The 11204-nt window shown below is 39.6% G+C and overlaps 2 protein-coding genes across 3 annotated transcripts in view; one reads left to right on the plus strand and one right to left on the minus strand.

Moving 5' to 3' along the window:
- Positions 1-1806, plus strand: part of LOC110041282 (uncharacterized) — a 14875-nt gene extending 13069 nt beyond the window's left edge. For both annotated transcript variants that reach the window (XM_089278080.1, XM_089278081.1), the window contains one exon: positions 1-1806. This exon is cut by the window's left edge and continues 1322 nt beyond it. The gene's annotated coding sequence lies outside the window, so the exon portion shown is untranslated.
- A 1495-nt stretch (positions 1807-3301) lies between these two features.
- Positions 3302-11172, minus strand: LOC110041283 (ras-related protein Rab-20-like). Its single transcript, XM_089278083.1, has 5 exons — positions 10998-11172; positions 7457-7534; positions 6659-6755; positions 5867-5923; positions 3302-4873 (listed from the first exon to the last, which is right to left on the minus strand). Exons 2-5 carry the CDS (start codon positions 7480-7482, stop codon positions 4400-4402), a joined length of 654 nt encoding a protein of 217 aa, XP_089134209.1. The 5' UTR covers positions 7483-7534; positions 10998-11172; the 3' UTR covers positions 3302-4399.
- Positions 11173-11204: the final 32 nt, after the last annotated feature.

An 11204-nucleotide genomic window follows, 5' to 3' on the forward strand; every position in this document is an offset into this window, starting at 1 on the left:
TATTTCCTTTGCTCAAGTGGGCCGCCAAGGCGGATTGTAAAGGTCGGTACACACGAGGAGACTAGTCCCTGCAACTAGTCCCCGGAAGAGGTTACACGAAGGGACTGGTCGCAGGGACTTGTCCCACGAACAGTTCACACGAAGTGTTTTGAGGAACAAGTCGCAGGGACTTGTCCCTAAAATTCAAACCAGTTTTAATTCGTGGGACTAGTCGCAAGGACCAAATTTAGTCCCCGCGACTAGATTTTGTGGCAATAATAGCCAGTTCACACGATGGGACTTGTCCCCGCGACTTGTTGAAGGGACTAGTCGTATGGACTCGTCCCCTCGTGTGTACCGACCTTAAAACTGGGGCACGCTTCATATGTGACGTCAGAACTTCTTGAGGCCATACCAGCAGTTGCCATCAGAGCGGTTTTCATCTGAGTGTCAAAAAGTAATTGGTGCATTACAACGTTGCACGGTTGGCTTAAAAACCTGGCGCAGCTTTTTCATCCAATCAGAAGTACAGTGCAACTTGTATATAACGGCCACCCTCGGGACTTGAGGAACTGACTGCTTAATACAGGGTCACTAAAAATACTCACTGGGCGCGGTCTAATGTCAATTTTAATGGCATTTCGTACAAAAACACTTCACGCAGGGAAGCAGTAAGACAATCAACGCTCTTTCAAGCGATCAATGCTTTAAACAAGGTTCAGTGCCAACTTGTAACTTAACGGTGTAATATACGTAACATTGTGTAAAGTACTGTGCAATAAATTGTCCTCTTCTCTTGTACGGTGTACAGTACTGTGTTTCTATGACACAACAAAATATCTCATTCCGTCATTTCATAGTTGTTCCGTTCAATTTCATGGTTGTTACGTTCAATTTCATAGTTGTTACGTTCAGGGTGGCCGCTTAACAGAGGTAAAAGTAACAAAGAAAGACAAACATATGACTGCTACAGGGTGGCCGTGGCCGCTTAATAGAGGTGGCCGCCTAATACAGGTAACAAATACAGCGTTTGTATGAGCAAAAAATCGGGGCTTTGAAAACTGGCCGCTTAATAGAGGGCGGCCAATTAAAAGAGGATGGGCGCTCAATACAGGGCCGCACGTGTTAGATACAGGTTCGACTGTAAAACCAACTCCCATCGTGATGCCTTTGCACACGTGTTCCCGTACTTTACGTCAGTTACATGTGATTACTTCGAGAAGTTTTGATTGGTTCATTGTATTGTGTGTGTCCTTTATTTTGTGATTGGCTATTGAGAGTGATTACTGTAGTTTTGGTTTTACTACACTCAGTTGAAAACCGCACTGTTATAATCATAACGGTATCCTTTCCAGAAGCTAAGGCATGCATAGAGGATTGATATGAAAACAGCAAGACATTTAAATGATCCTAGCATGCTGAATCCACTTGCTGTGCGATGCAAACTGTTGCGGGCAATTTCACAATCTGATTGGCTACACAGGCAGCTACGATCGATTGATAGAAGGCCTTAGAGTGCGCGCTCGTTTTTAAAATCATATCAATAGTGGTAGAAAAACCATTTACGTTGCTAGTCTGTAACCGGATAAGACTGTTCGCACTTGGTTTCCATCGCCCTCTTAGCGTTACGTAAAAGATAATTATGTGGCAATTTCAATTGTAAAATGCAAATCTTATTCATAGTGGTCACGCACTTAGCTATAAAAGCACTAAGCTTAGCTAGTTTACAGGCATGCCACTGAAACAAAGGAAACAAATATTTCAAATAAACGTAACATAGTTGAAAATGCCAACTGGTAGGAGGCAGACCAGTTGGCTATTTTCAAAGCGTGAACGAGGATTTGAACTCCGGACTACCGAGAAACAAATTCCGCTATTGGCAGGGTGGAGGCCTTGAACCAGGGACCTCCGCGTCCTAAACCACTCGGCCACGCTGCCTCGTCCAATTAAAAGCTGATTTCGGAATAGGTTAGTTAGAATAGATCAAAATTCTTGGGGGAGCTCAGACAAAAGAGATCACATTGAGTTCAATGCACGCAAAAAATCTTTCTTTTGTAGTATTTACCCGATTCTTGGTTACTAATGAATCAAAGATGATTTTTAACTGAAGAGATACATTGCCGTTTCAGTTAGGTGAAAAACTTTAAGGGTTGGCGAAAAACTTTTCAATTTCTATTGCCTCTATTTTTTTCAATACACTTTGCAGAAAAACAAGCAATTCATTCAGTTGACACACAAGCCTGCCTCAAATATTCCAAACAGTTTTATTTTCATTTTTGATTTCTAGGAGGAAGAGGAGGAGAAAGGGGCGTGGCCTAGTGGTGAGGGCGACTGGGGGCACGGGTTCGATGCCGCTAATATAACCGGATTTGCATTGCTTTTCCCCGTCTAAAGCCTGGTTTTCACTAGGGACGCAAGCACAAGCGCAGGCACAAGCGCAAGTCCGAGCGCAAGCACAAGCGCAAGCACAAGTGCAAGCACAAGTGCAAGCACAAGTGCAAGCACAAGTGCAAGCACAAGTGCAAGCACAAGTGCAAGCACAAGTGCAAGCACAAGTGCAAGCACAAGCGCAAGCCCAAGCGCAGTCCAAGCGCACGCACAAGCCAGCAGAAGCAATAGGGATGACCCAAGTGAAAAAGAAATTCGACGCAAACACAAGCACAAGCAAAATCATCCGAACATTCCGAACTATTTAGGCGAGGTAATCTAGATCCAGTGTTTTCACTGGCCAAACATAACCACGTGGTAGATATCCTCGTGTTTGTGTTATTCCTGAACGATGTTTCGTTTTCACTTGCTGCAATGCAAACGCAAGCATAAGCGCAAGTACAAGAAAGGGAAAATTTTTATCCGTGTGCTTGTGCTTCTGCCTGCGTCAAGGCCATTTTCACGGTGAAATAAGAATTGTTGTGCTTGCGTTTGTGCTTGCGTCGCTGGTGAAAACCAGGCTTTAGTCTTCAAGAGACTGTGATCATAGATCATAGCCTCTTGAAGACTTCTAAACACTCAACTGGTCAGCCGTTGGAATCTATAGTCCCATTTACAATGTTTCTCGATTTACAGTGTCCCTTACTAACACAGCAGGGCTAAATACCATGCCACTTGTAATTTATTTATTTAGTTTTAATTCTTTTTCTTGAATTAGACCTCTTCGAGTCCTCTTTGAGTCACCTCTTTGAGTCACCTCTTTGAGTCACCTCTTTGAGTCACCTCTTTGAGTCAATGTGAAAATATCCCACGGGCATTTGGTGGTCACCCATGTAAATGCGTTTACGGGTGTTTAAGATGCTTCTCGCCGTCTAAACAATTCGATTCACGGCAGTTGCTTTGTTTCTTATTATTTATTCATATTGTCGTAACCATTATTTGGATTTCAGCGGTCATTAAATATTACTTACAAGGACTATTGTTTCTACCTACGTGGTCTTGTACTTAACGGCATGTGTTTAACATCGGGACTAAAAGATATAGGCACAAACCTGAAAATCGCACAACGTTGAACTGAACAACTCAATGACCCTCATCTTACAAATTATACCGCGTCCCAAAAATAAAGAAAAAAAAACTCAAAAAAATATATAAAATAGCAAAATTTCATCGTTAAAGTGACCTAACAAGAAGCACTAAACCCTGATTCACACTAGCGACATAACATGTTGTGTTGTTCACACTGATCGCAAATGACGCGGGAGTTTCTTGCCTTTGCTCCACCTTGCCGTAATGTCGCTTGTGTGAACAGGCCCAGTGTAGTCTACAGGTTAGCTTACATCACCAATCTTCGCTAACTCGATGGTGGATTTTTCATTCTCAACCATCATCACCCGAAAGAAAAGACGTCGTTAAGGTTACATTTCTATTTTTCTATTTCGTGTGATAACCACGAGGGAACACGAGGAGCGCGACTCCCGCGCCCGGAATACTGCTATTCGGGAGCGGACGCGCGTTCCTTCGCAAGTCACACGCCTATGCATTCACAAGCCTGCAAAGAGGAGTTGAAGAAACCTCTCTGTATAATGTCAACGAATACGGGACCCTGGATGAAGTGTGTACACATTTTGACACCAGTGGTTAAAAAAAAACAAAACATCACAGTCAAAATCTCCAGTACTGAGAAAAGAGAAAATCTCCTATCTTCCCCCTCGGGAAAATTGTAAACCTCCCAACCCCTCCCCTCTATTAATCCCGTACCCAGATCGTTTTGCTCTTCAGTCTTCTAGGCGTTTTTTCTTCTGCCTCATCTAAAGGCATAGAAAGGCTGACATTGTGCGTGCAAACGAAAACGCGCCTCTTTTAAAGCGCTTCTGTAGGCAAATCTTTGTTGAAGAACTCGAACAAACTCCGATCCCCCTGTTGCTTGGGCACCACTTGGAAGAGTACATTAAACATCACACAAACATTAAGTGAACAGACGAACGTATAATCAACAACACTTTTTAGTGTCATTTCGTGAATTCGATGATTTGTGTTCAAGATTAAGCCCAGATTTCCGTCGCATGGAATTTTTCGCAGTTTCTTCGTCGTCTAACGGCAAGCAAGTGTTCAGAATAAAATCAAACACCTCCTCCACATTTTCGCCGGTTTTTGCGCTGGTTTCGAAGAAAGGCTTCTCCTTGAAGCTATTTCTTGGCCTTCCTTTCTTCTCGTTTTGTTCCAGCGCTAACCTTTCACCAGTAGACGAAGGGATTTCTCGCGAATCGTTTGTAACAAGGTCTGTTTTGGTTCCCACCACAACGACAAGACAGTTTGGCTCTGACGCTTCTAACAGTTGCAAATGGCGCTCCTGGAGGGCTTGAAGAGATCTTACCTGTGTGATGTCATAAGCGATAATGGCTGCCGAAGCTCCTCGACAGTAAAACGAAGATAAGCCCGAGAATCTCTCCTCACCGGCTGTGTCCTAACAAGAGAAGAGATACAACAATGTCGCATATATAAACTCCACCTGCATGGATCCTCGCTATACACCAATTGTTTTTTTCCACGACACCCTGGCGCTAGACCTCTAAGTGTACAGTTCAACCCCTATGAAAAACGGGCACCCTCGGGGAAATGAATAGTGGCCGCTCACATTTAATAGAGGTAAAAACAATAGAAAAGCCCTCATCGGGACTTCGATGGCTGATCGCCTAATAGGGGTGGCTGTTTAATAGGTGGCCGCTTAATAGGGCTTCGACTGTATTTAGACTTAGAGGAATCGCCGATAGCGAAAGACATGGCATAATAGTTAGTGCGTTGGGGGCCCCGGGTTCAAATCTCTCCCCCTCCACCCCATTACTAGATGGAGTTGTGCTAGGTGGTCCCGAATTCAACTTTCCAACGTTTTGTAAATAGCCAACTGGGTTCGGGATTTTATTAACAAAAAGTTAGTATTCTGTTCTAATTCCAATAAATGTTTGTTTGATTAGTGTCTCCTTGATTGATTGATTGATTGATTGTGTGATTGAGTGATTCATTAAATGATTGATAACGTTATTTATACGTGGTAAAAATTCCTTCAGCACAATTTAAAAGTATAATTTCTAACTCTGCCTAGCTAAACTATTTAAGTCTCCTTAAAGGGCAGCAGTGCTAAATACCATTAAGTGATTTATTTATTTTTATTAAATAAAAACAAATATTGAGCTCTCCAATTATTGTTTCAGCATAAACCAGTGGAATTAACAACTGATTCATGCTTTAGCGATATACATGTCTGCCTAGCCAATCAGATTGTGAGTTTCTGACCACCTGACTATGCCAGCATGTGATATTTACCCATACACCACGTGACTAATTACTTTGACCAGTGATATAACAGGAAAATCAATTGATGGATTCCAACTATTTCATTGTCAAACACCCAAAAGTAGGTCAACTGAACATGTCAAATATTAGAATTTTATAACTTTACCCAGATGGCGACGTTGTATGGTCCCCATTGTTTTAGAAAAAAGGATGCTCCAATAGTCTGTGGAGGAGAGTCAGTCATGAGTCAGTATGGTATGGATACATACACCAAAACAGGATACAGCAGTTTTCAACTGAGTGTTGTAAAACCAAAACCAAAGTGATCAGTCTGGTCAATCACAAAAGACACAGACAATCCAATGAACCAATCAAGACTTGAGGCAAATCCAAGTAGCCGACATGGAGTGTGGGAAAACGTGTACAAGTGATCCGAGTCATGATTGGTTTTGCTTTTTCTTCTGATTAGATGACAAAGTGGCATGTGTTTTTTAAGCCGGTCGCTTAGTGCGAGACTATAAAACCAATTAGGAGATGTGTATTTCTTTTGACGCTCAAGTGAAAACTGCTTTAACACATGAAATTATCTTGGCTTGTTTCCAGTTTTATTTGACCCCTAAAGATACCACTTATAACAGAATAGGCCTGATTACCATCTGCTGTTCAGGAAGGGAGCCTGACACTAGTAGAGCAGACTAAAACTGAAAATGCACCCTAAAAGATACTTTGACAGCTCAAAGTAGTGATGTTTTGTCATCAACACCCTAGCTAAGCGAGATCAGAACCCTTGATTTATACCCCTAAGCAAGATGACAAGCGTCCGTAACCTTTTAATGTAGGAGTCCCCATCACCTGGCAAGCTATTTTCCTTCCATCAGGTAGAGCTGGATATAATTAGATAATCACTTTCAGTTTTTTTTTAATTTTGTAGTCTGTAATAAATAATTAAAATACCCACACTAATATTGTTGTCAGTGAAAATTCCTTGTAGGTATCTTTGAATCAATGATGTTTTTCCAACACTGGCATCCCCAAGAATAACAATTTTTAGATCCCTGTCAAAAATAGTTTAAAAGTTAAACAAGTAAGCAAACATTATTTTCATTTCTGCACTCATCAGTTCATAATAATTTACAACAGAAAACATAAACTTTTAATTAATTTACAGCAGAAACCCAAGGCATTTAAATAATACATGTAAGACTGTCGATTGTTCACTATCAAAGTAACCTGAGAAGGTTAGAGTGCCATAAACAGGGCTGCAAATATATATTTTTTCTCTTGAAAGGACATTAATGTCCTACTAAAACACCATCTTGCTAAGACAAAACAAATTGTGGCCGGACATCACCAAAAAAGGTAAGATATACTCATGGTAGATTCATCCTTACTGTAAAATGACTTACGATAAAAAATTGTCCGGACATCATGTCCGCCCACAGTTGGGATTTCATCAGACATGAGAAAAGTTTGGTTGGCCAATGTCCGATGACTGACTGTTATTTGCAGCCCTGCCTGAATATCAATAAGGTGTCACCATATTCAAACCCTAAAAAAGCCAGAATTGTAAAATTTTTTCACACTATCTTTAAGTAGTTACAGTAGCCTCCATGGCTTTCCAATTATACCATCTTACTGTCCATCATTTTCCAATAATGTTGTCACACACCATATGACAGCAAAGCAGTTGAGGTACATTGAGACAGTAACTATACATATAAAATTATTACAACACATCTAGGTCAACATCACTTACGCTTTCTTCTTAGTTACTGACTGCATCTTGGTGGTAAGGTTTTCATTGACAATGCATTACAACTCATTTGCAACCCCACTAAAAAGAAAAGTGTTATTGCCGTTAATTTTCATGTCAAATAGAGATCTGAAGACATAAATTGATCATTGCAGGTACACACAACTTATTAAAGCATTTGTGAAATTAAGCCTGAAAAAAATTTCACAACTGCTTCATATAAGTTGCATAAAGCTGCAATGATCAATCATTGTCTTCATATCTTTCTCGGCAGTTCAAATATATAGAGGATATTACACAGTGGCGAGAAGATATGAATTTTATGTTCGAGTGGCAAGAACAATATCTCACGAGTCAGAGCACAGTGAACGAGTGAGATATTGTTCTTCAGCCGCGAGAACATAAAATTCATTTTTTCGAGCTAACGTGTAATGTTCTTTTTATTATATAGACATACTGATGACAGTTTATTGGACGATTTTACGAAGATAGCCGACCACTTTCTGAAGATTTCTGAAGATTCTCCAAAGCTTGTCCGAAGGTCACATGAACATTGCCGAGCATTTACTGAAAATTTCTGAAGATTTCTGAATATTGCTGAAGACTTTTGAGGAAGACCCAAAGATGTTTCGATTGTACACCAACGCATTTAAGTACAATTTAAGAGACCAACTTGATATCAGTGAAATTATCGATATCTTCACTAGTGAGGATATGGAAAATACGCCACCCGAGTCCCGGATGTGGTTTCGTATGAATTTTAAGAGTGGTGTATTTTCAAGTAAAACACTCATGTCTATATAATAAAATATGATATTTCATATATTCACTTGTAAATGGAGATCCCTTTACCATATTGTTGTGTGTGATCAATATTATGTTCTTTTAAGTGTTTCAGGATATCCAACAAAGTACCAGTACATTCACACTTTAAACAATGATTTCCACAATTCAAGACAGCCCTTGGCAACAACAACAATGCTTTATTTACTCTAGACACTTAGCTGCTCACAACTAATTAATCCTTTAGCAAACAACCTGCTGTTGCTACTGTTGTATGTTGCTCAAGTTATACACTAGCAGAAATTCAATATAACAAAGAGATTCCATGTTGCTGTGCATCTGTTCAGAAATATCATCACAAGTGACATCAAAATGTGTTAAGCCTGGTTTTCACTAGCGACACAAGCGTAAGCGCAAGTACAAGCGCAAACATACGTTTGCACTGCAACAAGTGAAAACGAAATACTGTTCAGGCATAAAACAAGCACAAGGATATTTACCACACGTGCATGGTTATGCTTGGCCAAAGAAAACACAGGATCCAGACTACCTCGCACCTAAACAATTTGAAAGGTTCAGATGATTTTGCTTGTGTTTGTGTTTGCGTCAAATTTCATTTTCACTTGGGTCATCCCTAAAATGCGCTTGTACTTGTGCTTGTGTCGCTAGTGAAAACCAGGCTTTAAGAACAAAAAAAGTGGCGCGTATGAGCTGTTGTGCAAGTGTGTCACTAATCTATTACTAAATACACACAATTAATTGCAACAATGATGGAATCTCTTTGTTTTATATTAAAGACATTTAAGACATTTTATTCTTTTATAAGGCCATCCACGGCTACATTGATATAGATGTTAGTAATAACTTAACTTTTAATAATGACCCGAGTACGCGTCACAGCCAGACAGCTGGCTTAATACTATTATCTCACTGTCTGGGCTTGCAAGACCAGCACTTTCCAAGCCCCATATTTTGTTTGCATGGTAAGATTGTGGAACACTGTATGTAGTTTAGCTTTCCCGACAGCTTCACCAGCCCGGGCTCTTTTCAGTCCTTTTTGATAAATATTTTTATGTCCCTCTTAACGTCAGTTTATGAAGTGCATGTGGCCTGTACAAGGTCCATCACACAGAGTTGCCTGTGCCACCACAGTTAGCTTATTATTTAATTAATTATTTTTTATTTTTTATTTTATTTTATCATTATTTTTTTTATGGGTGGGCACCTCGCATGGGTCTGAGTGTCCCATTCGTGCCCTCTCCTTTTGGGCTTTATTTATTTATTTATTTATTTATTTATATTCTTACTTAGTCTGTATATATATTTATAGTCTTTGCCCAATAAAGTTTATTTATCTATTTTTTTAAACAAAAAAAGTTTATCACACCATCTATAGTCTGTCCTCCAATCGATTTAATCAAATTATATCAATTCGATATCAATTGCCAATTGCTATTGATTGGTATCTGCAATCGCTAACAGTTAAACTCACCGAAAAAATTTTTTATCGACTGCTATCGATTGACAAAAATTGCTCACAATTCTGTCTTCAGAAATATCAATAATTTGTTATTGATTGAAAATGCAAATAATTTAAAATCACTAGAACACTGACTCTGTTTTTTGCTTCATCTAAATTCCAATGCTACAATGAGACTACAGGGTTTTACACTGCTACTCTGGCCTGAGCTTCTTCCAGTGTCATAAACTAGCAAAGAAAGATGTAAAGCCTAAAATGTCTCTGTCGGTCATTTCTGCTCTTGCTATTTTGTTGATGATTGTAAAAGCTACGCAGGCTATATGAAGATACAAGGACTTAATAAAACCATTAAAGACAAATGTTGTCAATCATTTTATCAGCATAACTTGTGAAAGGACAAAAATGATTTGTGTTACCAATCAATGTCAGTAAAAAACTGTTATTCAGGCTACTATATAGGCTATCAATAACAATCAAACTCAAAACTTTTTTCTTTATAATTTAATTTTCATTGATTGCTATAGGCAATCAAAATTAATCTTCGAATGATATTGATTGTTATTGATTGATAATCGATTATTGGTCTACGCCCGAAATTGATCATAAGTAAGAACCGATCAAACTGCAAGAAAATTTTGACTTATACTGATGAGGAGATCATAATAGAATTTCAGTGGAGGTATGATTGTCTGTTTAAATCAACCTTACTAAAACTTCCTCTTGCATGCGAAGCACAAGTGTTGGCAGCTCTCGTGAGCTGCTAATGTTTCATTATTGTAGCAGCTATTACTGTTTTGGGGCTTGGGGCAATGTTTCTGTTGTTTGTTCTGTTGTTCCCTTGAGGAGTATCGAGCCACTCATGGGAGCCCTTACCAGAGCTGCTAAATGATCCATGCTGAGACAGATCTTGCTGGGCTTGATTCACTTTGACTAGTTTCGGAAATCAATCTTAATGAAACTCTCGTAGAGTTTTTTTGGGTTCGATGGCGTTCGATTACCTTACCTTACCTTACATTAACTCGATCGATTAAGTTCCACAACTGAACGGTTCGTTTACTTGCAGCTATGTGCCATGGGCATCATAGCATTGAACAGAACGAAAGCAAAGTCCCAACTCCAAGAGGAAGTTCTTTAAATAAATCTTTCCTACTGAACTTTTCCTTAACGTAACCTTAAAACCACTGTGTAATGAGTTATGCGGACAGTTGATAAAATGAAATCAAACTGAACTTCGATCAAGTGTCATATTTTACGCATACAATGTCAACTTTCATGACCTACCTGCGATGAGGGCGTTCTTTGCATCCAGTTGGATATATTGAGCGACTAATTAGCACCAAAACACCAAGAATGCAACAGTGAATAAACGATACTAAAAGAACATTTCCTCCCGTAAGGGAAGAAGGAAAATGTGCTCATTACCAGGTCTCCCAGTCGTTAGCCCGTTGCGTGACTAATTGAAAATTGGTGACGTCAAAAGAGTAACAC

Source organism: Orbicella faveolata, unplaced genomic scaffold (assembly GCF_042242905.1).
Source record: "Orbicella faveolata isolate gen_17 unplaced genomic scaffold, um_ofav_v1 contig_46, whole genome shotgun sequence".
Taxonomy (NCBI): Eukaryota; Metazoa; Cnidaria; class Anthozoa; order Scleractinia; family Merulinidae; genus Orbicella; species Orbicella faveolata.

Excerpts from the sequence above, each read along its gene's own strand:
- LOC110041283 (XM_089278083.1), bottom strand. The coding sequence starts at position 7,482 with ATGCAGTCAGTAACTAAGAAGAAAGC. Across the intron at positions 5,924-6,658 it reads TCACTGACAACAATATTAGT|ACTATTGGAGCATCCTTTTT; the intron begins GTGGGTATTTTA and ends TCTCCTCCACAG. Across the intron at positions 4,874-5,866 it reads CATACAACGTCGCCATCTGG|GACACAGCCGGTGAGGAGAG; the intron begins GTAAAGTTATAA and ends TTCTCTTGTTAG.